General features: G+C 59.3%; 1 protein-coding gene across 3 annotated transcripts in view; it reads right to left on the minus strand.

The window, feature by feature from the left end:
* PLEC (plectin) overlaps positions 1-23,707 on the minus strand; it is a 173,208-nt gene that overhangs the window by 144,128 nt on the left and 5,373 nt on the right. For 2 of the 3 annotated variants that reach the window (XM_077809592.1, XM_077809593.1), the window contains exon 1: positions 21,315-21,432. Coding sequence is in view for 1 of the 3 variants with exons in the window: in XM_077809596.1 (XP_077665722.1) it covers positions 21,315-21,440; positions 22,429-22,469 (167 nt within the window). In the remaining 2 variants the exon portion in view is untranslated. Of the gene's footprint in view, positions 1-21,314; positions 21,441-22,428; positions 22,470-23,707 lie in introns of those variants that run through there. The other variant, XM_077809596.1, reaches the window with a different exon arrangement.

Genomic DNA, 23,707 nt, shown 5'->3' on the forward strand with positions numbered 1-23,707 from the left:
GCCTAGGCAGCCTTGTGAGCTGATGGCTGTGACTAGTCAGCAGGGTGGGAAGGCGAGGAGAGTGGAAGATGAGTGTCCCTGGACCTTACCTGTTAGCTGGGAGGAGAAGTGTGACAGTGAAGAAAACATGCCTGTGTCTGTCGGGGGTATTGACTTGCCTATGGAGGGAGCTACCCTGGTCTCCAAGCAGTTGTCTGTGACCAGCCTTGTGTGCTGGGACCAGGGGAATGAGATCCCAAGCTGTGTGTCTGGTAAAGGAGAAAGTGTGTCTGGCTCTTCTTTGTCTGTGGAGCAGACAGAAGGGGCCTTTCAGCCTGTGATGGTTGAGGGTCGTGCACTTGTCTCAGAGCTGGTTCTGGATTCAGCTAAAGCCCAGGAAGGGAAGGGTCCTAAGTTTGTGTCTGCTCTGGAGAATTGTCCTGTAACTAGGTCGCATCCAGTTAGTGCCTATGTAAAATCCCAGAGCCCAGACAATTCTGGTGCTTGTATTTTGCCTGTTGCTAGTGTGTTGTTGGGGGAGGGTGTCGCAACTCTGTCTTATCAGGGTGAGATCCTAGCCAGGGCACAAGGAGAGCATGAAGGTGATGTGATTGTGTTACCTACTGAGGGTGTGGAAACCTGTAGCAAGAAGACATTATATACACAGAGTTCTGCAGTTTCCACAGTATGCATCCGATGAAGTGAGCTGTAGCTTACGAAAGCTTATGCTCAGATAAATTGGTTAGTCTCTAAGGCGCCACAAGTACTCCTTTTCTTTTTGCAAACCCTCGGCAGTTACAAGGAGCAGGGCCTGGATCCTGTCCCAAAGAGACACAGTCACCCTACAACAGGGTCTCGCAGCTGGTGTCCTGGAGAACCCCAACAACCAGCCAGCCCCACCCCTCCTGGGTCTGCACAGGGATCTGGGCCATAGGCAGGATGAGGGGCTTCATCCCTGGGACCCTCACCCAGCTCACCCAGCCCCTCAGCATCTGAGGCTGCACCACCCAGGGCCTGACAACAGTTCTCTCTGCCCCAGGACCTTGCCACCCCGGGAATGTCTCCCCATTGACCATCACCTTCCGCTCCCCCGGGGGTCCGAGGGGCCTGGCCCCAGGAAACTCCACACAGACATATAGGTTGGGGTCAGAAGTGGGAGCCCGTCCACCTCCCCACCCATCTGGCTCACGGAGTATATGGCTTGGGACCCAGCAAGGGAGCTAGACATCAGGGCTTTTCCGCAGGGTCCCCCTGGTTCAAATTGCCCGCCTGCTCAAAGGCAGTGAGGTGGGCATCCACATCCCCCCTCCTCCTTAACCAGGGGCAGCAATTTAGTCTCGAGGTTCCCAGTGGAACTGGTCCCACGGGGTCTAACCCCACTCACCCCGGGGAGGTCCCTAAGGCCTCTCCGCTCCACCACCGCCAGTTCATGCTGCTGCTGCTGCTTCTTCAGCTCTTTCTCGGGCTCTCGCTGTCTCTCATGGTCCTCTTGCTCTCTCGGACTCAGCTCCAATCCCGTCCGTCTCCGATCCCCCGATGGGGAACCCAATCGTGAAGACCCCCGTCTGGTCGTGGACAGGAGTCTTGGGGATGCCTGGCTACCGCTCCAGCTGCTCCCAGATCCTGCTGTAGCCCCATTTGGGGTCAGGAATCTGTTCCTTAGAGCGGTCATCCTCCTCCAGCTGCAGGATGAACTGTGCCTTGGTGAACTTTCCAATGCTCAACACTTCCTTTCTGCACAGGGTTACAATGTCCTTCTTCAGGAGACGGTGACAGGCCATCACTCCGCTCTTCCCAGGTTGTTGTGGACTCACAGGCCTGTGTGCTCTCAGCTCCCCACGGATTCCAGGGAGAACCCCTAGTGTGCCATCCCTTCTCGAGGTCACCTCCTCTCTACCAGGGTCGAGGTGCAGACTCCTCTACCCCTGGGACCGCTCGCTGCAATCCCCAGGGGAACCCTGTTACTGCAAAAGTCCTTCTCTCTCCCAAGGCCAAGCCGCAGGCTCCTCCGCCCCTGAGACTGCTCGTCGCAGTCCCCAGGGGGACCCCATTACTGCACAGTCCTTCTCACTGATCACACACTCCCAGGGGTTAACCACCCTCCGAAACCGCTCCTCTCTGAGCCTTCAGCACACCTGGTCCTCGTCAATCCCCCTTCGTTTTACTGCTCCCCTTTCACTTACTGCAGGAAGCGCCGTCCATGGGGTGCAGTACATCCCACCGCTGCCACCAGTTATCACGGAGTCCCTGGGCGATGCTCTGGAACTGCTCCCCATGAAGCCAGTCAGGACTCTTGGGAAGTCTCCTCTCTGTGAGCAGCCTGTCTGCAGGACACACAGCTCACACAGCTTCCACCTTCCTGGGTCTGACCTCGGAGCATTCAGCATCCTCTGCCCCTACGTGCGCTTCCCCCCAGCGAGTCCGCTCAGGCAGGGCTCCTGGGGAAGCCAGAGGGTCCTGCACCCCAACTTCGCAGTCAGACGTGACTCTCAGCCAGCCAGGAAAACAGAAGGTTTATTAGACGACAGGAACATGGTCTAACACAGAGCTTGCAGGTGCAGAGAACAGGACCCCTCAGCTGGGTCCACTTTGGGGGGCAGTGAGCCAGACAACCCCGTCTGCCCTTCACTCCATGTCCCAGACAGCCCCAAACTGAAACTCCCTCCAGCCTCTCCTTCCCTGGGCTTTGTCCCTTTCCGGGCCCGGAGGTCACCTGATCCCTTTGTTCTCCAACCCTTTAGCTCTCACCTTGCAGGGGGGAAGGGCCCAGGCCATCAGTTGCCAGGAAACAGGGTGTCGGCCATTCTCTGTGTCCAGACCCCTGCACACACCTGCCCTCTAGGGCTCTGTAAAGATCATACACCCTTATCCCATCACCTAGATACTTAAGAACTGCCTAGGGGAAACTGAGGCACCCCTACACTATTCAGAGGAAACATTAAGAACAGTCCCACTTCGTCACAGAAGGTGGAAGCTGTGTGAGCAGTGTGTCCTGCAGACAGGCTGCTCCCAGAAAGGAGAGTTCCCCAGAGTTCCTCTTCATGGGGAGCAGTTGCAGAGCATCGCCTGGGGACTCTGTGACGCTCACATACTGCACTCACCACTGCACCCAGCACCTCACATTGCACACCACCCACTGCACCCCCACCCCATCTCACATTGCACACACCTCACCCTGTTACTGTCCCCCCACCCACACACTGCACCCCTCAATTACACACACACACTACACTCCCTGCACACACACTGAACCCCTCACCTGCACAGACACTGCACCCCATCACACCCCCTCCCCACAGACTGCACACCCCCACACACTGCACCCCTCAATTACACACACACACTACACTCCCTGCACACACACTGAACCCCTCACCTGCACAGACACTGCACCCCATCACACCCCCTCCCCACAGACTGCACACCCCCACACACTGCACCCCTCAATTACACACACACACTACACTCCCTGCACACACACTGAACCCCTCACCTGCACAGACACTGCACCCCATCACACCCCCTCCCCACAGACTGCACACCCCCACACACTGCACCCCTCATTTACACACACACTGCAGCCCCCTCCCATCACATCTCAGGAAGAGGCAGCTCCCACATCACACGCATGTGCACGAACGCACACACACATCTATTCTCCTTCATTACAACTGTGGGGCCAAGATCCGCCCCCTAGCCAGGTCACTCTGCCTGGAGTGCTCCCTGCCTCCTCCCCCGCCACCACGATGGTAATAGGCAGTGTGACACTGTGTATCTTGGGGGAACACCCTGCGCCTCCATATTCATCCTTATAATAGGATTGCATGGTATCCAGTGCAAAGTTTGTCATGTCGGGTGGCTTTGGAAGGCTCATGATGCACTGAGCAGTGTTGTTACAGTGATGTGATAGGTTATAATTTCATGTATATAGTTATGAGGCTGAAAATGTGTCCTCATGGCTTAAAACAAGCCCAGGAAAAACTGTCCAGGAACAGAGGGGCAGTTCACAGCTCATCAGGGCATGTATGGGACAAACCCAGTCCAACCCCATAGGAACAAAGGACACTGGCCTAGGCAGCAACAAAGGATCTGTTGGACTCTCCAGTGAGTTACCCCCCTTCGCTTGGTCAGTTTGGGACGGCGATGAGGTAATGCTCCCCTGACTCTGAAGGGGGAGGGGGACAAAGATCAAAGGGAGAGATGTTTGCCATGCTCTTCCTCCTCCATCTACAGCCACCACCACCAGGTGACTGAAGCGCTGATCAAAGGGGAGAGCCTGGCTGAAGAGCAACCAGCCAGCCTGTGGTGAGAAGCATCGGAGTTTGTAAGGGCACTGAAAGTCTTACGATCAGCTTAGTATGCGTTTTGCTTTTATTTCATTTGACCAAAGTTGATTTGTGCTTTGACTTATCACTTAAAATCTATCTTTATAGTTAATAAATTTGTTTGTTTATTCTACCTGAAGCAGGGCATTTAGTTTGAAGCGTGTCAGAGACTCCCCTTGGGATAACAAGCCTGGTACATATCAATTGCTTTGTTAAATTGACGAACTCATAGAAGCTTGCAGCATCCAACGGGCGTAACTGGACACTGCAAGACAGAGGTTCCTAGAGTTGTGTCTGGGACCGGAGATATTGGCTCGTGTCGTTTGGTTGCACAATCCAAGCTGCGGCTGGCCAAAAGTGTTCACACATGCTGGGAGCAGCTTACATGCCAGAGGCTGTGCATGAACAGCCTGGGAGTGGAGGTTCTCACAGCAAAGCAGGGTAAGGCTGGTTCTCAGAGTGGAGGATTGGAGTGACCTAGCAGGTCACCGGTCCAGATAACACCAGGGGAACATCACAGGCAGCAGGTGGGTGTGAGGATGTGACGCAGCAGGGAGGGGGGAGTGTTGACCTGGGAATATGCCCTGGGGATGGGAGACCTGAGAGCCTGTCACCTGAGCCAGGAGGGGGCGGGGGAGGTAACACCTCTACCCAGGAATGTGGACAGAGGCTGCAGGAGAGAGCCTGCTGGGTGAGTTTAGTTTCAGTTTGGGGCTGGGTGGAGGAACACAGGGAACCCCAGGGCTGGGGTCTAAGCTCTCTGCTCCCCCAGAAGGACTTGACTGAGGGGTCCTGGGTGTCCCCACAAGCTCTGTTGTGGACTGTGTTCCTGTTGTCCAATAAACCTTCTGTTTTACAGGCTGGCTGAGAGTCTCAGTGGATCCCAGGAAGAGGGGTGCAGGGCCTGGACTCCCCCACACTCCGTGACAACTGGTGGTAGCGGTGGGATGTACTGCACCCCGTGAAAGGCGCTTCCTGCAGTAAGTGACTGGGGAACAGTAAAACGAAAGGGGATTGACGGGGACCAGGTGTGCTGAAGATTCAGAGAGAGACGGTTTCAGGGGGCGGTTAACCCATGGGAGTGTGTGACCAGAGAAAAGGACTTTTACAGTAACAGGGTCCCCCGGGGGATTGCAGCGAGCAGTCCCAGGGGCGGAGGAGTCTGCAGCTCGACCCTGGCAAAGAGGTGGTGACCTCAAGAAGGACTGGCACACAAGGGCCTTTTCCTGGAAACCGTGGAAAGCTGCCCAGCCTGCGAGTGGCCAGCAGGGAGATGTACGCTAAACGCCTTAAGAGCGACCTGGTGGAGCTGGGCAGGCAGAGGGGGCTGCGCATCGGGAGCTCCACCAAGGAACAGCTGATTGCCCAGTTGGAGGAGCGGGATCGCTTGGATGACCCGATCCCTGTCCCTGAGGGAAGCCGCCCGGTGGACGCAGTGTGGGCCCTGGGGCCTGATGGGGCTGGGAGGGGTCAGACTGCTGCCCAGGACATCCCGAGACCCCTTCTACCTACGTCTGGGGGAAGGGTTGGGGGAAGCCCAGCGAATACCGAGGGCACCCTGACCCCAGCAGCCAGCAGGGGATCCTCCCAGCGGAGCTCCCCATCCCTGGAGCGGATGTGGCTGGAATGGGAGAGGTAGATGAAAATGAGGGAGCTGGAGGATCATGAAAAACAACGTCAACATGAGGAGAAACAACGTCAACATGAGCAGGAGGAGAAGGAGAAACAACGTCAACATGAGCAGGAGGAGAAGGAGAGGGAACGTCAGGAGAAGGAGAAACAAAGACAGCATGAACTGGAGCTGGCCAGGCTGAGGAGCAGTGGGGCTCCGGCTGCGGTGAGTGCGGGGGAACCCAAGACTGCAAGAAACTTTGATAAGTGCTTCCTGGCCCAGCGGAAGGAGGGGGAGGACATTGATAGCTTCCTGACGGCCTTTGAGAATGCCTGCGAGATGCACAGGGTTGACCCTGCAGACAGGCTCCAGTTTCTCACCCCCTTACTGGACCCAAAAGCCGTGGAGGTGTACAGCCGAATGACAGGGGCGGAGGCAGGGGACTATGAACTGTTCAAACAGGCCCTGCTCCGTGAGTTTGGGCTGACCCCCGAGATGTACCGGAGAAGGTTCCGGAGTCAGCGTAAAACGCCGGAGGTCACCTACCTACAACTGGCCAACTGGATGCAGGGATATGCCCGCAAGTGGACAGCTGGGGCCCAAGCTAAAGAGGACCTGCTTGACCTAATTGTACTGGAGCAACTGTATGAACAGTGTCCTTCCGACCTGAGGCTGTGGTTGGTGGACAAAAAGCTCGAGAACCCCCAGCACGCAGGGCAGCTGGCCAACGAGTTTGTGAACAGTCGGTCAGGGGGTAGCAGGGAGGAGCCCCAAAAGAACAGGCTCCCCCCGATGCAGAGAGAGAGTCACCATGGGGCCTCCCAGCAGGGAAATAGGGAGAACCCCCTTGAAAGGGGAATGCCTGGCGTCGGGCCCCTCCGACCTGCTCGAGGGGACCAACGTGACCTGAGCTGCTATCACTGTGGCCAGAGAGGCCACTTACGGACCCAGTGCCCCGGGCTCAGGGACAAACTGAGCAGACCCAACCTACCCAGGGTTAACTGGGTAGGGACCCAGCTGGACGAGGGGCAGACGACCCAGGCAAGGGGGGCTACCAGTTTACCACCTGCTCAGGAGGGAAGAGTACCCCAGGCCAGCTCCGCCAGAGGGCTGGAGGCTCTGGACTCAGGGTGCTCGGTTTACAGGGTGGGCGCGGGGTTGTCCCTCCGGAGGGAGTGCCTTGTTCCCCTGGAGGTGGATGGGAGGAAGGTCAATGGATACTGGGATACGGGCGCGGAGGTGACGCTGGCCCGGCCTGAGGTGGTGGCCCCAGATCGGGTGGTGCCCAACACCTACCTGACCCTGACGGGGGTGGGTGAGACCCCATTTAAGGTGCCCGTGGCAAGGGTACACCTGAAATGGGGGGCCAAGGAGGGCCCCAAGGATGTGGGGGTACACCACCATTTGCCCACTGAAGTTTTGATGGGGGGAGACCTAGAGGACTGGCCAAGCAAGCCCCAGACCGCCCTGGTTGTGACCCGTAGCCAGAGCCGGCAAGGGGCACTGCGCCCTGACTTTGGGGAGGGTACCGCACCGGAGGCGCAGGACCCTTCCCTGGTGGGGAGGGAGCGCCGAGGGGCACGGCTCAGAGAGACTGAGGCCTCAGACCTGGCCACTGAGGGGGAACCGGGCCCCATCCTTTCCCCAGCCGCTGAGTTCCAGGCCGGTTGAGGAAAGATCCCTCCTTGCGGAAGCTCAGGGACCTGGCCGACCTCAGTGTGGGACGGACCATGAGGAGAGGCTGCCAGGAGAGGTTCCTGTGGGAGAAGGGGTTCCTGTACCGAGAATGGGCTCCCACAAGGGAAGTAGAGTCCTGTGGGATCAGGAGGCAGCTGATGGTCCCCCAGAAGTATTGCCGCAAGCTATCGTACCTGGCCCATGACATCCCCCTCGCAGGGCACCAGGGAATCCGGCGCACCCGGCAGAGGTTGCTACAGAACTTTTACTGGCCCGGGGTCTTTACCACGGTCCGGCAGTATTGCCGATCCTGTGACCCCTGTCAGAGGGTGGGGAAGGCCCGGGACAAGGGGAAAGCGCCTTTGAAACCTTTGCCCATCATAGAGAAGCCTTTCCAGAAGGTGGCCATGGACATCGTGGGGCCTCTCAACAAGACGACCCGGTCGGGGAAGAAATACATTCTGGTGGTGGTAGATTTTGCCACCCGCTACCCCGAGGCAGTGCCCTTAGCTTCCATTGAAGCAGACACCGTGGCCGATGCGCTCCTGACCATTTTCAGCCGAGTGGGGTTCCCCAAGGAAGTCTTGACAGACCAAGGCTCCAACTTCATGTAGGCCCTGCTCCGGTGCTTGTGGGAGAAATGTGGGGTCCGGCACGTCTGGGCCTCAGCGTAGCACCCCCAGTCCAATGGGCTGGTGGAGAGGTTCAATGGGACGCTAAAGATGATGCTGAGAACCTTTATGAACCAGCACCCGCAGGATTGGGACAAGTACTTACCTCACCTGCTGTTCGCGTACAGGGAGGTGCCCCAGGAGGCTACCGGATTTTCGCCTTTCGAACTGTTATATGGAAGGAGGGTGAGAGACGAATGGGAGGGTGTGACGAAGTGGGACTGTTCTTAATGTTTCCTCTGAATAGTGTGGGGGTGCCTCAGTTTCCCCTAGGCAGTTCTTAAGTATCTAGGGGGTGGAGTAAGGGTGTATGATCATTGCAGAGCCCTAGAGGGCATGTGTGTGCAGGAGTCTGGACACAGAGAATGGCCAACACCCTGTTTGCTGGCAACTGATGGCCTGGGCCCTTCCCCCCCTGCAAGGTGAGAGCTGAAGGGTTGGAGAACAAAGGAATCAGGTGACCACCTGGCCCGGGAAAGAAACAAAGCCCAGAGGAGGAGGGGCTGGAGGGGGTTTTCAGTTTGGGGCTGGCTGGGACATGGAGTGAAGTGCAGACGTGGTTGTCTGGCTCACTGCCCCCCAAAATGGACCCAGCTGAGGGGTCCTGTTCTCTGCACCTGCAAGCTCTGTGTTAGACCATGTTCCTGTCGTCTAATAAACCTTCTGTTTTACTGGCTGGCTGAGAGTCACGTCTGACTGCGAAGTTGGGGTGCAGGACCCTCTGGCTTCCCCAGGAGCCCTGCCTGGGCGGACTCGCTGGGGGGAAGCGCACGGAGGGGCAGAGGATGCTGAATGCTCCGAGGTCAGACCCAGGAAGGTGGAAGCTGTGTGAGCTCTGTGTCCTGCAGACAGGCTGCTCACAGAAAGGCGACTGCCCCAGAGTCCTGACTGGCTTCATGGGGAGCAGTTCCAGAGCATCGCCCGGGGACTCCGTGACAGAGGGGAAGGCCACTCCTGATGGAGAGTCAGTGGTGGAGTATGTCCTGATCTTCCGAGAGAGACTGGCTGAACTCCTGGGCCTGGCCAGGGAGAATCTGGCCAGAGCCCAGAGGAAGCAGAAGGTCTGGTATGACCGCACGGCACGGGCCCGTGCCTACGCCACCGGGGATCCGGTGATGGTTCTCATCTCTGTGAGAAAGAACAAACTACAGGCCGCCTGGGAGGGCCCTTTCAAGGTCGTCAAGCAGCTCAATGAGGTAAACTATGTGGTGGAGCCGTCGAATATGATGAAGCCATATTATGCCAGGGGGAATGTGGTGTTGGCCGTGTGCAGACAGTGGGAGGAGCAGGAAGATGACCCTTTAGTACATCTATTCTCTGGGACCAGAGCTGGTTCCCCCCTGGAAACAATTCCCCTCTCGGATCAGCTAACCCCTGCCCAGCAAGCTGAGGTCAGGGGGGTACTGCATCCCTACCAACAGCTGTTTTCCAACCAGCCTGGATGCACTAATCTGACTGTCCACCGGATGCAGACAGGGTCGCACCCGCCGATAAGATGCTCCCCCTTCCGAGTCACAGGGAAGACTGCTCGGGACCTGGAAAGAGAGGTCCGGGACATGCTGGCTTTGGGGGTGATCCAGCCATCGGCCAGCCCTTGGGCCTCGCCGGTGGTGCTGGTCCCCAAAAAAGATGGGTCAGTCCGGTTCTGTGTGGACTATCGGAAGCTCAATGCCATCACTGTATCTGATGCCTACCCCATGCCCAGGCCGGATGAGCTCCTAGACAAGCTGGGAGGAGCTCAGTACCTTACCACCATGGACCTTACAAAGGGCTACTGGCAAGTGCTGCTGGATGCAGATGCCCGGCTGAAATCGGCCTTTATCACCCCTCTGGGGCTCTATGAGTTCCTGACCCTGCCTTTCGGCCTCAAGGGAGCACCGGGCACCTTCCAGCGCCTAGTGGACCAGCTACTGAGGGGGATGGAGAGTTTTGCCGTGGCGTATATTGATGACATCTGTGTCTTTAGCCAGACCTGGGAGGACCACGTGTCCCAGGTTAGACAAGTGCTGGACCGACTCCAGGGGGCTGGGCTGACTGTAAAAGCGGAGAAGGGCAAGGTCGGGATGGCTGAAGTATCTTACCTGGGCCATCGGGTGGGGAGCGGACGCGTAAAGCCGGAACCAGCCAAGGTGGAGGTGATCCGAGACTGGTCCGCTCCCCACACCAAAAAGCAGGTCCAAGCCTTTATTGGGATGGCAGGATACTACCGAAGATTTGTGCCCCACTTTAGCGCCATAGCCACCCCCATCACTGAGCTATGCAAGAAGGGGAAGCCAGACAAGGTGGTCTGGACCGAGCAGTGCCAGGAGGCTTTCCGGTTGCTGAAGGAGGCTCTGGTCAGTGGCCCAGTTCTGGCAAACCCAGACTTTGACAAGCCCTTTGTGGTGTTCACCGACGCCTCCAACACGGGACTGGGGGCGGTGTTAATGCAGGAGGATGAAAAGGGGGAGAGACACCCCGTCGTGTACCTGAGCAAGAAGCTGCTACCCCGGGAGCAACACTACGTGGCCATCGAGAAGGAGTGTCTGGCCATGGTGTGGGCCCTCAAGAAACTAGAGCCCTATCTCTTCGGGCGACACTTCACCGTCTACACCGACCACTCTCCCCTGACCTGGCTGCACCAGATGAAAGGAGCCAACGCCAAGCTCCTGAGATGGAGCCTGCTCCTGCAGGATTACGACATGGACGTGGTCCACGTGAAGGGAAGGGCCAACCTGATAGCGGATGTGCTGTCCCGGAGAGGGGGCCCCGAACTTCCCCAGGTCACTGGTCAGAGTGACCCCGCTCAGTTCAGTCTCGAAGGGGGGAGAGATGTGAGGATGTGACGCAGCAGGGAGGGGGGAGTGTTGACCTGGGAATGTGCCCTGGGGAGGGGAGACCTGAGAGCCTGTCACCTGAGCCAGGAGGGGGAGGGGGAGGTGACACCTCTGCCCAGGAAAGTGGAGGGAGACTGCAGCAGGGAACTGCTGGGGGGGGTTTAGTTTCAGTTTGGGGCTTGGTGGAGGAACACAGGGAACCCCAGGGCTGGGGTCTAAGCTCCCTGCTCCCCCAGAAGGACGTGATTGAGGGGTCCTGGTCGTACCCACAAGCTCTGTTTTGGACTGTGTTCCTATTGTCCAATAAGCCTCCTGTTTTACTGGCTGGCTGAGAGTCTCAGTGAATCCCTGGAAGAGGGGTGCAGGGCCTGGACTCCCCCACACTCCGTGACAGTGGGGCAAGGGGAGACCACAAAGCCCACCACCAGGGGTCCTGTCCCACAGCCAGAGATGGGGATGCAGATATTGGCGAGGGGCCCACAAGCAGGATCCTTGCTGCCTTCTGGCCCTCCCTGCCCTTCTGGCCCCAGCCTCAACACCTGCCCCAGTTCCCAGCCCGGCTCTCTGGCTCTGGGCACACCCAAGCTCCCCAAGCCCAGTGCTTCAGGGCACAAACACTTAGTGCCCCCAGCTCAACAAGCGGTGAACCCCCACCCCAAGCGACCACAGAGACAGCTGCTCCATGCATGCCCGTGCTCCAGAAAGTGCCCTGCTGACCCCAGACCCAACTCCCCTGCACTGCAGAAAGCAGGGACAAGCCTGCGAGAGGACTGTGGGCTCTGGTCTGATCCAGTTGGACTTGGCTGCCACTTTTCCGCTCTCTCTACTAACCCAGGTGTGATGAAGTGGGACTGTTCTTAATGTTTCCTCTGAATAGTGTGGGGGTACCTCAGTTTCCCCTATGCAGTTCTTAAGTATCTAGGGGGTGGGATAAGGGTGTAGGATCACTGCAGAGCCCTAGAGGGCAGGTGTGTGCAGGGGTCTGGACACAGAGAATGGCCAACACCCTGTTTCCTGGCAACTGATGGCCTGGGCCCTTCCCCCCTGCAAGGTGAGAGCTAAAGGGTTGGAGAACAAAGGAATCAGGTGACCTCCTGGCCAGGGAAAGGAACAAAGCCCAGAGGAGGAGGGGCTGGAGGGAGTTTCAGTTTGGGGCTGGCTGGGGACATGGAGTGAAGGGCAGACGTGGTTGTCTGGCTCACTGCCCCCCAAAATGGACCCAGCTGAGGGGTCCTGTTCTCTGCACCTACAAGCTCTGTGTTAGACCATGTTCCTGTCGTTTAATAAACCTTCTGTTTTACTGGCTGGCTGAGAGTCACGTCTGTCTGCAGAGTTGGGGGGCAGGACCCTCTGGCTTCCCCAGAACCCCACCTGAGCGGACTCGCTGTGGGAAGCGCACGGAGGGGCAGAGGAGGCTGAATGCTCCGAGGTCAGACCCAGGAAGGTGGAAGCTGTGTGAGCTGTGTGTCCTGCAGACAGGCTGCTCCCAGAGAGGAGACTGCCCCAGAGTCCTGCCTGGCTTCATGGGGAGCAGTTCCAGAGCATCGCCCAGGGACTCCATGACACCAGGGTCTTCCTACGCTGTCCTCCAGACAGTTAACAAATCCTTCCACTACCCCGCTGGTCAAAAGTCACTGCAGACTAAGCTGGGGGTGCATTGCTCCCTTTGGGGTACAAGTCTCACCGCAGGGTCCAATCCAGGTGGACTCCCTGCAGGGAGCTCACGGTATGACCCAGGGGGACTGAAGGCTCCGAGGGTTGGTCCCCGCAAGTGGTGAAGCCGAGGGGCTGACCCCAGTGACAGAGTGTCACAGAGCTCCGGGTGATGCTCTGGAACTGCTCCCTACGAAGCCAGTCAGGACTCTGGGGGATCCTCCTCTCTGTGAGCAGACTGTCTGCAGGGCAAACAGCTTCCACCTTCCTGGGTCTGACCTCGGAGCATTCAGCATCCTCTGCCCCTCTGTGCGCTTCCCACAGCCAGTCCGCCCAGGAGGGCTCCTGGGGAAGCCAGAGGGTCCTGCCCCCCAACTCCGCAGTCAGACGGGACTCTCAGCCAGCCAGTAAAACAGAAGGTTTATTAGACGACAGGAACATTAGTCCAAAACAGAGCTTGTAGGTACAAGAAACAGGACCCCTAAGTCAAGTCCATCTTGGGGCCAGGGACAGCAGACCCCAGGGGTCTGGGCCTCCCTCTCTTTCCCCAGCCAGCTTCCCCACTGAAACTCTCCAGCCCCTCCTCTCCTTTGTCTCTCTCCCGGGCCAGGAGGCCACCTGATCTCCTGATCTCTTTGTTCTCCAACACCTTCAGATGGCACCTTTGCGGAGGAGAGGCCCAGGCCATCAGTTGCCAGGAGACAGGGTGTCGGCCATTCTCTGCGCAGACACCATCATGCTGGCCCTCTAGGGCTCTGCAACAATCACAGCCCCTTATCCCCCCATCTAGATACTTAAGAAAAGCATAGGGGAAACTGAGGCACCCACACAGTATTCAGAAAAAGCATGTAAGAACATTCCCACTTTGCACACAGAGTGAGACCCTAAGGGGGCTGACTCACTGAAGGGGTCCTCCCAGGGGCTGTTCCAGAGCCAGATGTGAACACCGGATCTGTGAAACCATGACACCTGCACACACCTCCACTGCAACACCCTCACTCGGCCTCACAATCACCCTTCACTACACACGCGGCAACCGCTGGACACACCTCCACTGCAACACCCTCACTCGGCCTCACAATCACCCTCCCCTGCACAAACGGCTGCAGGGAGCCTCTCTCTGCGCAGCTGAGGTGGGAGTTCAAATTGTGCAAATGTGAAAATCTACCCACCTCACACCAAGGGTCTGGCTTCACAGGGGTGCTGGCCACTGCCACAGCCATCAACAGCTGCAATGCCCCTGCTGGATTCCCAGCCCTACTCGGAGCTGGCTGCGAGAGCTGCCCACGAGGAGCCTGCCAGAGAACAGACCAGGCTCGGAGACAGAGAGCTGCCTGCCAGGAGCAGAGACGGCATAGCCGCAGCTCTGCGGCTCAGGGAACAAGGCATTGTTACGGCAGAGGCTGGGGCAGCTCCCAGAGACCAGTGCCCTGGTGCTGCACCAGCCCAGGACAAAGACATGGACCCTGCCCGCAGGAGCCTCCAACCTCAGCCTGAGCTAGGAACCAGCGTGTGGCTCGGGCTGCTGGGGCGCCCAGAGAACGGCGAGGAAGACAACGAGCCCTTGGAGAGAGGCCATTGCCAGACAGACTCCCCACCCCACTCCACCAAGACCCTGCCAGCAGGTCCGTGTCCGAGAGGCTGCGGTGCAGGCCAGGCAGCCAGTCACATCTGCACCGAGCCCGTAGGCAAGGCCCACAGCCCTCGAGCCGCGTCTGGGCGGCTCCATCTCATGCCTAGCACTGGGCTGACTGAGGCAGGAAGGAAGTCGCAGCGCGGGCACAACCCACAGGGCAGTGAGCAACCAGCACCTCTGGAGAGGGACCCCACTGAGCACCAACTCCACCCACAGCCATGGCCTGAGCAGGACACCATCCCAATGCCCAGCTGGGCAATGGGGCCTGAAGGGCAGGGGGGCTGGGCAGGGCTGAGAGCAGAGGGACCAGCCGTCCCAAAAGCTCTGAGGAAACAGCCTCTCCCTAATGTGCAGCAGGCCCTGGCATGTACCCAAAGGGCAGGGGATCACATGGCCTGGCCCGGCCCAAGGGGGAAGCGCAATGCTGCTGGTGACGGGAGAGACCGAGGCTGACCCGGCCCCCAGAGACCCTGGCCAGGAAGCTCCCACTGCCTAGCGATGCCGTTGTGACTCTGGCCCAAGCCCAGGAACCCTGAGGCGCGAGCACAAGGGGCAGGCTGGCACGGCCCCCGCTCGGATTGCTGTGTGCAGGCCGGGAGGACCAGAGATGGGGACTGCAGACAGCAGGCGCAGGAGAGGGGATCCCAGAGAACCCCCCCGCAGGGAGGTGGATGTGGAGGGATTCGTGGCTGGTGACACTTCAGGAAGTGCGGGGACAGGCTGTGCCAGGCCAGGAAGCCCTGCAGCAGCTCTCGGGCCTCGCCTGCACGAGGAAGTGGTGCTGCTCTGACTAAGTGGTACATGCAGCATTACGGTAGCCGTGCCGGCCCCAGGACAGCAGAGAGACAAGGCAGGTGCTGGGCTCCTCACCCAGAGCACTAAGTGCCCCGTAGCGGCTATGCGGGTGCCCCAGACAATCCCTGCACTCGCGTGACTGCACGCTCGACAATGAGAAAAGACAAAAACACTGTCATCCACAGGCGAGCACTTTGCCACAGCTGATCTCTCAGCCCCCATCCTGAAAGGACACCAGCACACCACGCTGGCTTTATGGCTCATCACAGCAATCTGTAACCCGCCAACCCCCATGTGTCCTACGGCTACAGGGGGTTAACAGGCCCCTGCACTCAGAACAGGCCCTGACAACGCACCGTCACTGCTTGGGCTGCACTGTCTGTCCCCTCGTCTTTAGCTAGGACACTCGCCGCCTCGCCCAGGTCTGAGAAGAGCTTGTCTCACACCCCAGAGTAAGAGGAAACGCCTCTGTGACGAAGCGGGACTGTTCTTAATGTTTCCTCTGAATAGTGTGGGGGTGCCTCAGTTTCCACTAGGCAGTTCTTAAGTATCTAGGGGGTGGGGTAAGGGTGTATGATCATTGCAGAGCCCTAGAGGGCAGGTGTGTGCAGGGGTCTGGACACAGGGAATGGCCGACACCCTGTTTCCTGGCAACTGATGGCCTGGCCCTTCCCCCCTGCAAGGTGAGAGCTAAAGGGTTGGAGAACAAAGGGATCCGGTGACCTCCTGGCCCGGGAAAGGGACAAAGCCCAGGGGAGGAGAGGCTGGAGGGAGTTTCAGTTTGGGGCTGGCTGGGACATGGAGTGAAGGGCAGACGGGGTTGTCTGGCTCACTGCCCCCCAAAATGGACCTGACTGAGGGGTCCTGTTCTCTGCACCTACAAGCTCTGTGTCAGACCATGTTCCTGTCGTCTAATAAACCTTCTGTTTTACTGGCTGGCTGAGAGTCACGTCTGACTGCAAAGTTGGGGTGCAGGACTCTCTGGCTTCCCCAGGAGCCCAGCCTGGGCGGACTCGCTGTGGGAAGCGCACGGAGGGACAGAGGATGCTGAATGCTCCGAGGCCAGACCCAGGAAGGCGGAAGCTGTGTGAGCTGTGTGTCCTGCAGACAGGCTGCTCACAGAGAGGAGACCTCACCAGAGTCTTGACTGGCTTCATGGGGAGCAGTTCCAGAGCATCACCCAGGGACTCCGTGATAACTGGTGGTAGCGGTGGGATGTACTGCACCCCATGGACGGCGCTTCCTGCAGTAAGTGACGGGGGAACAGTAAAACGAAGGGGGACTGACGAGGACCAGGCATGCTGAAGGCTCAGAGAGGAGCAGTTTCAGGGGGCGGTTAACCCCTGGGAGTGTGTGACCAGGGAGAAGGACTGTGCAGTAATGGGGTCCCCCTGGGGATTGCAGCGAGCAGTCTCAGGGGCGGAGGAGTCTGCAGCTCGACCCTGGCAAAGAGGTGGTGACCTCGAGAAGGGCTGGCACACTAGGGGTTCTCCCTGGAAACCGTGGGGAGCTGAGAGCACACAGGCCTGTGAGTCCACAACAACTTGGGAGGAGCGGAGTGATGGCCTGTCACCCTCTCCTTAAGAAGGACACTGTAACCCTGTGCAGAAAGAGAGGGTTGAGCGTTGGAAAGTTCACCAAGGCACAGTTCATCGTGCAGCTGGAGGAGGATGACCGCTCTAAGGAACAGATTCTTGACCCCAAATGGGGCTACAGCAGGATCTGGGAGCAGCTGGAGTGGTAGCCAGGCATCCCCAAGACTCCTGTCCCCGACCAGACGAGGGTCTTCACGATCGGGTTCCCCATCGGGGGATCGGAGACGGACGGGATTGGAGCTGAGTCCGAGAGAGCAAGAGGACCGTGAGAGACAGCGAGAGCCCGAGAAAGAGCTGCAGAAGCAGCAGCAGCATGAACTGGCGGTGGGGGAGCGGAGAGGCCTAGGGGACCTCCCAGGAGTGAGTGGGGATAGACCCTGGGGGGCCAGTTCCGCAGGGAACCTCGAGACTAAATTGCTGCCCTGGTTAAGGGGGGGGGGATGTGGATGCCCACCTCACTGCCTTTGAGCAGGCTGGCGATTTGAACCAGGGGGACCCTGCAGAAAAGCCCCAGTGTCTAGCTCCCTTGCTGGGTCCCAAGTCCATAGACTCCATCAGCCAGATGGGTGGGGAGGTGGACAGGCTCCCACTCCTGACCCCAACCTGTATGTCTGTGTGGAGTTTCCTGGGGCCAGGCCCCTTGGACCCCCAGTGGGAGCGGAAGGTGATGGTCAATGGGGAGACGTTCCTGGGGTGGCGAGATCCTGGGACAGAGAGAACTGTTGTCAGGCCCTGGGTGGTGCAATCTCAGATGCTGAGGGGCTGGGCGACCTGGGTGTGGGTCCCAGGGACGAAGCCCCACGCCCTGCCTATGGCCCAGATCCCTGTGCAGACCCAGGAGGGGTGGGGCTGGCTGGCCGTTGGGGTTCTCCAGGACACCAGCTGCGAGACCCTGTTGTGGGATGACTGTGTCCCTTTGGGACAGGATCCAGGCCCTGCTCCGGTAACTGCCAAGGGTTTGAATTTGAATCCAGGGAACCAATCCGTGCAGAGGGAAATGGTCAGTGAAAATGCAGATGACCTGGCTGGCAGCGGGGAGGAGCGGCTAGGCTCATGCTCCTGCCTGCCTGTAACCAGACCCCTAGGGCTCCCCGCCCCCCCTTGCACACTGGAGAGGGGGCTCACGCTGGCTCTGATGCAGTGAGGAAAGCAGGGAGCTCGCTGCCTACCCCCACTGGGACAGCAAGGGCAGCGCTGAGCACAGTGGGAGCTGAGACCCCAGCTGAGGGGGGGGAGAGACAGGCAGGGCAGGGGATCTGTGGGGAGTGGCAAGGCGCTGGGTAAGGAAAGTCTGGATGAGCCCAGGCAGCCTTGTGAGCTGATGGCTGTGTCTAGTCAGCAGGGTGGGAAGGCGAGGGGAGTGGGAGATGAGTGTCCCTGGACCTTACCTGTTAGCTGGGTGGAGAATTGGGACAGTGAAGGAAACGTGCCTGTGTCTGTCAGGGGTATTGACTTGCCTATGGAGGGAGCTACCCCGATCTCCAAGCAGTTGTCTGTGACCAGCCCTGTGTGCTGGGACCAGGGGAATGAGATCCCAAGCTGTGTGTCTGGGAAAGGAGAAAGCGTGTCCGGCTCTTCTTTGTCTGTGGAGCAGACAGAAGGGGCCTTTCAGCCTGTGATGGTTGAGAGTCGTGCAGTTGTCTCAGAGTTGGTTCTGGATTCAGCTAAAGCCCAGGAAGGGAAGGGTCCTAAGTTTGTGTCTGCTCGGGAGAATGGCCCTGTAACTAGGTCACATCCACTTAGTGTCTATGTAAAATCCCAGAGCCCAGACTATTCTGGTGCTTGTATTTTGCCTGTTGCTAGTGTGTTGTTGGGAAAGGGTGTAGCAACTTTGTCTAATCAGGGTGAGATCCTAGCCAGGGCACAAGGAGAGCATGAAGGTGATGTGATTGTGTTACCTACTGAGGGAGTGGAAACCTGTAGCAAGAAGGAAAAGATTCCTGAACTTGTTTTTGGAGGGGGGTGAGGGAGTGAGAGAACCTGGATTTGTGCAGGAAATGGCCTAACTTGATTATCATGCACATTGTGTAAAGAGTTGTCACTTTGGATGGGCTATCACCAGCAGGAGAGTGAATTTGTGTGGGGGGGTGGAGGGTGAGAAAACCTGGATTTGTGCTGGAAATGGCCTAACCTGATGATTACTTTAGATAAGCTATTACCAGCAGGACAGTGGGGTGGGAGGAGGTATTGTTTCATATTTTCTGTGTATATATAAAGTCTGCTGCAGTTTCCACGGTATGCATCCGATGAAGTGAGCTGTAGCTCACGGAAGCTCATGCTCAAATAAATTGGTTAGTCTCTAAGGTGCCACAAGTACTCCTTTTCTTTTTGCGAATACAGACTAACACGGCTGTTACTCTGAAACCTGAACTTGTATGTGGCAAAGGGAAGGAGAATGCTTCTGACCTTTTATCTAGGAAGTCTGTCAGTTTGCCTGAAAGGGGATTGTGTAGGAATCCGCCGGATGGGCCAGAGGTAATTCTGGATGTAAGGGAGACCCAGAAAGAGTCTGTTGTTGCTCAGGAAAGTGTTCCTCTAGAGCAAGCCCTCGTTAAAGAGGGTAAGAGCAGAATTTCTGTGAGGGGTGAACTGTTGCATAGAAAAGCCCCAGGGAAAGGAATCCTCATGGAGTCTTTGCAAGCAGTTTACTGCAACTGAAGGGTGTGAATGTGATTTAATCAAGAAAGTTTCAGTTCCTAACAGCCTGAAATTTTCTGTTGTGAATGGATCCACTGACTTTCCTGTTGAAAGATCCAGTGAGGATAGCTTTGAGAAGGTCTCAGATGGAGTGAAAGCTGTTAAGAAAGTTAAACAGTCCTATAACCTAGTGGCTGTGTTTGGCCAGCTTGTTGGGGGAAAGACCCAATCCCAGTTTGACCCCCTGGGGTTTTGGGGGTGGCCAAAGGGCACAGGCTGCATAAACCTTCCCACATGCGGCCTGCGAGTGCTATTGACCACCCCCGACCTAAGGGAGGGTGTGAAACTGGAAGGGCCTGGTGTAACTCCCACCAAGGAATGGGAGAGATGCTGGGGCATCCATGGGAATGCTGGCTAAAGTGACCCCGCTCAGTTCGATCTCGAAGGGGGGAGAGATCTGACGAAGTGGGACTGTTCTTAATGTTTCCTCTGAATAGTGTGGGGGTGCCTCAGTTTCCCCTAGGCAGTTCTTAAGTATCTAGGGGGTGGGGTAAGAGTGTATGATCACTGCAGAGCCCTAGAGGGCAGGTGTGTGCAGGGGTCTGGACACAGAGAATGGCCGACACCCTGTTTCCTGGCAACTGATGGCCTGGGCCTTCCTCCCTGCAAGGTGAGAGCTAAAGGGTTGGAGAACAAAGGGATCAGGTGACCTCCTGGCCCGGGAAAGGGACAAAGGAGAGAGGGGCTGGAGAGAGTTTCAGTTTGGGGTTGGCTGGGACGTGGAGTGAAGGGCAGACGTGGTTGTCTGGCTTACTGCCCCCCAAAATGGACCTGACTGAGGGGTCCTGTTCTCTGCACCTACAAGCTCTGTTTTAGACCATGCTCCTGTCGTCTAATAAACCTCTGTTTTACTGGCTGGCTGAAAGTCCCATCTGACTGCAGAGTTGGGGGGCAGGACCCTCTGGCTTCCTCAGGACCCTGCTTGGGCGGACTCGCTGTGGGAAGTGCACGGAGGGGCAGAGGATGCTGAATGCTCCGAGGTCAGACCCAGGAAGGTGGAAGCTGGGTGTCCTGCGTGTCCTGCAGACAGGCTGCTCCCAGAAAGGAGACTGTCCCAGAGTCCTGACTGGCTTCACGGGGAGCAGTTCCAGAGCATCGCCCGGGGACTCCGTGACAGCCTCCCCCCAACCCCGGCTCTGGAAGGAGCTGTGTTACAGCGGCCCAGCCATGCGGACACTGGTGTTATCCTGGGGAGCTCTCCCTGTCGGCAAGGGAAGAAGCCGTCCTGAGACAAGATGCCATTAGACCCATGTGCCTGTGCCCACAGCAGGGCTTGCTCCGCTAGGACTGTACCACTGACCAGTTCTCCCAGTGCAGACTCTGGGCAAGCCAGGCCTTTGCTGCTCCAGGCCCTGCGTCTCGGGGCAGTCACCCCAGGGCGGAGACGCTCCCCAGACAGGAGGCCGCAGCAAAGGGCTCTGCAGCACCCTCCCACCGGGCGGGGACCAGCCACACAGGAGCCTGAGGGACACTGGGGGGAAGCTAGAACAGAGGCACCTTACAGAGACGCAGTCAGAGCAGCCCCACCCAGCACCTATGCACCGCCCAGCGCCCTGCTGCCCAGGGCTCCCCAGCAAGCCCTGCCTGCGGCACGGGTCCCAGCTGCCGAGCCAGCGGTGAGCGGGGCTGGGACCGGCCATTCCCTCGCCCCTCGGCAGGGACGAGGGCACGCGGAGACACAGACCCCGTCACAATGCACAGCCTGGGCCTCCGCCGGCAAAATGGGGCAGAACCGGAGATGGGGACGCTCTCCCTGCGAGCAGCCCCCGCCCAGCTGCCCGAGGCGCGGAAGTGGCCTTGTGCCAATGAAGCTATGACCCAGCCCCCACGCTGCACAGCATCCCACTGGGGCTCCTACCTGTGGCTGGGCTGCCAGGCGTGTGCTGGCCCTCCTGGGCTCCTTGTGCAGCGGCCCCCGTGCTCTCTGGGGCTGCTCCCGCCGGCTGGGAGCAGGGTTCTGCTTCGCACCCTTCTTCCTTCTCTTCTGCAGGCGACAGACCGGAAACAAGGCAAAGGGGCCTCGTCAGTCCCAGCCAGGATGCCCCGGGCTGCCCAGCCAGGCCCTAGCCCAGCCCCAGCCCACCCTGCTGCCAGGACCCTGGGGCCGGCAGGCTCCCACTGCACACGGCACCAGCATGTTCTCTGCAGCGCCCCCTGCTGAAACAGGCCGGGAGCTCTCCCCCAGCCTGTGACATGCCCCGCTCCTCACAGCGCCCCCTGCTGGGGCTGAAGTTACTGGGAGCTCCCCCCCCGTCGCACAGCCAGTGCTCTGCCCCACTGCTGGAACAGGCCAGGGCTGGGGTAGCCAGGAGCTCGCCCCCATCCCCCAGCCGGTGCCGTGCCCGGCTCCCCACAGCGCCCCCTGCTGGGAGAGGCCGGGCTGGGGAAGCCGGGAGCGCCCCCCAGTTGGTGCGCCCTGCTGGGAGCGGGCGGCCGCGTGCCGTGGCTGCAAGGGAGGCTGTGCCCAGCCACTCACTCTCTCCCAGCGAAGGGCTTTGTGCTGGGCCAGCCGCTGGTGCGGTGCTGAAGTGACTTCCCTCATTAGCAGCCCAGACAATGGGCGCCTTTCACCGCCCGGCTCTGCCCCGCTGGCCGGCGAGTGGGCCCCTCGAGAGCCGGGACAAAGGTCCCAGCGCACGTGGCCCTGCCCCGGGATGGCGCAGACCTGCTCGTGGCAGGACACCGGCTCTGGGAGGATCGGCAGGCAGGCCTGAGACGCGGTGCTTTGCAGACAGTCGAGGGGGGGGCTCCCCACAGCTGCTGTCCAGGGGGCCGGGACACAGCAGCTGAGCTGAGCTGGGGACAAGGGATGGCGCAGGGAGCGAGGAGGGACCGAGCGAGTGCGGCAGTGACCGTGTGGCCAGGTGGGGGTGGGAGAGGCGGGGACGGCGCGTCCGGGACACGGGTCGGTACGTTATCGGTCGATGCGGGAGAATGGCTCCCCGGGGGCCGGGGGGGGACGCGACTCTTACCTCCGAGCTGGCCTGAGATCTCCCACCTCCCGACTGCTTGCCTGGAAAAGAGGCAAACACAGTCTCAAGGGACAGACAGATGGACACACGGGGGGCAGACCCACATGTTAGAGTGCCTGAGATGGTACCACAGTGTCCTACATGGCTCGCTGCCCCACACCACACCCTGCACTGCCCCACACCGCACTGCCCCACACCACACCCCACTGCCCCACACACCACAGCACCCCCAATACTGCACTGCCCCACACCACACCGCACTGCCCCACCCACCACAGCACCCCCTCTACTGCCCCACACCACACCCTGCACTGCCCCACACCACACCGCACTGCCCCACACACCGCACCCTGCACTGCCCCACACACCACACCGCACTGCCCCACACACCACACCCTGCACTGCCCCACACCACACCGCACTGCCCCACACCACACCACACCCTGCACTGCCCCACACGCCACACCGCTCCCCATCAGACTCCCCAGGAGCCAACACTCCCCTTCCTCGCGCTGACTGTCCGCGCCGGACTCTGGGTCCCCTGTTTGACAGGCAGGGTCTCCCCAGCGCCGGATCCAGACACTCCCGCCCCGGGCGCTGCATGCCTCTGCGAGGGCTTTGTATGCAGCAGCTTCCCTCTGCGCGCGCCGGTCTGGTTGTGTTTGTGCCAGGGCATGCCCACGCGAGTACGCAAGCCAGCATGTGCCCATGCGAGTGTCCGTGTGCCCCAGCGCATGTCGGGGGGTGCGCCAGTGTGCCCACCTGACTCTTTCTGCGTCCAGACTGTGCCCACGTGAGCATTTGCGCTTGCCCACGCTTGTGTCACGTGCCAAGCAGTGCCCGCGCCAGTGCGTCTCGCCCTGTGGACACAGGCACTGAGCGGCGCCGGCCGTGGCATCTCTTACCCCTGCCCCAGTGAGCAGGTTCTGCTCTCAGGGACGCGGGGTGGATCCGGACTCACCCCCCCGCAGCAACTCTGGATTCACACTGCACCCTGGGCTTGGAGCGCGGCCCCATCTCCCGTACTGGTCCGGGCTCTGACTGGCCTGACGCCGCGTCTGGCTGCCCTGGGCTGCTGCCTTGCTCCGGGCTTGGAGCCGCAGGGCGTGCTGGGAGCTCCTGGAAGGAAGCCGGGGCCTCCTGTGCACACAGATAAACGGCCACAGACGCTAACGCCTGGGAGCAGACACCCTGGCAGAGTGAGCCACCCCCCGCCCCCGCCCAGCCTAGCTGCTCCCATGCTGAGAGGGGGCAGCAGTTCCAGAGCTGCCCCCACAGC

Source organism: Eretmochelys imbricata, chromosome 2 (assembly GCF_965152235.1).
Source record: "Eretmochelys imbricata isolate rEreImb1 chromosome 2, rEreImb1.hap1, whole genome shotgun sequence".
Lineage (NCBI taxonomy): Eukaryota > Metazoa > Chordata > Testudines > Cheloniidae > Eretmochelys > Eretmochelys imbricata.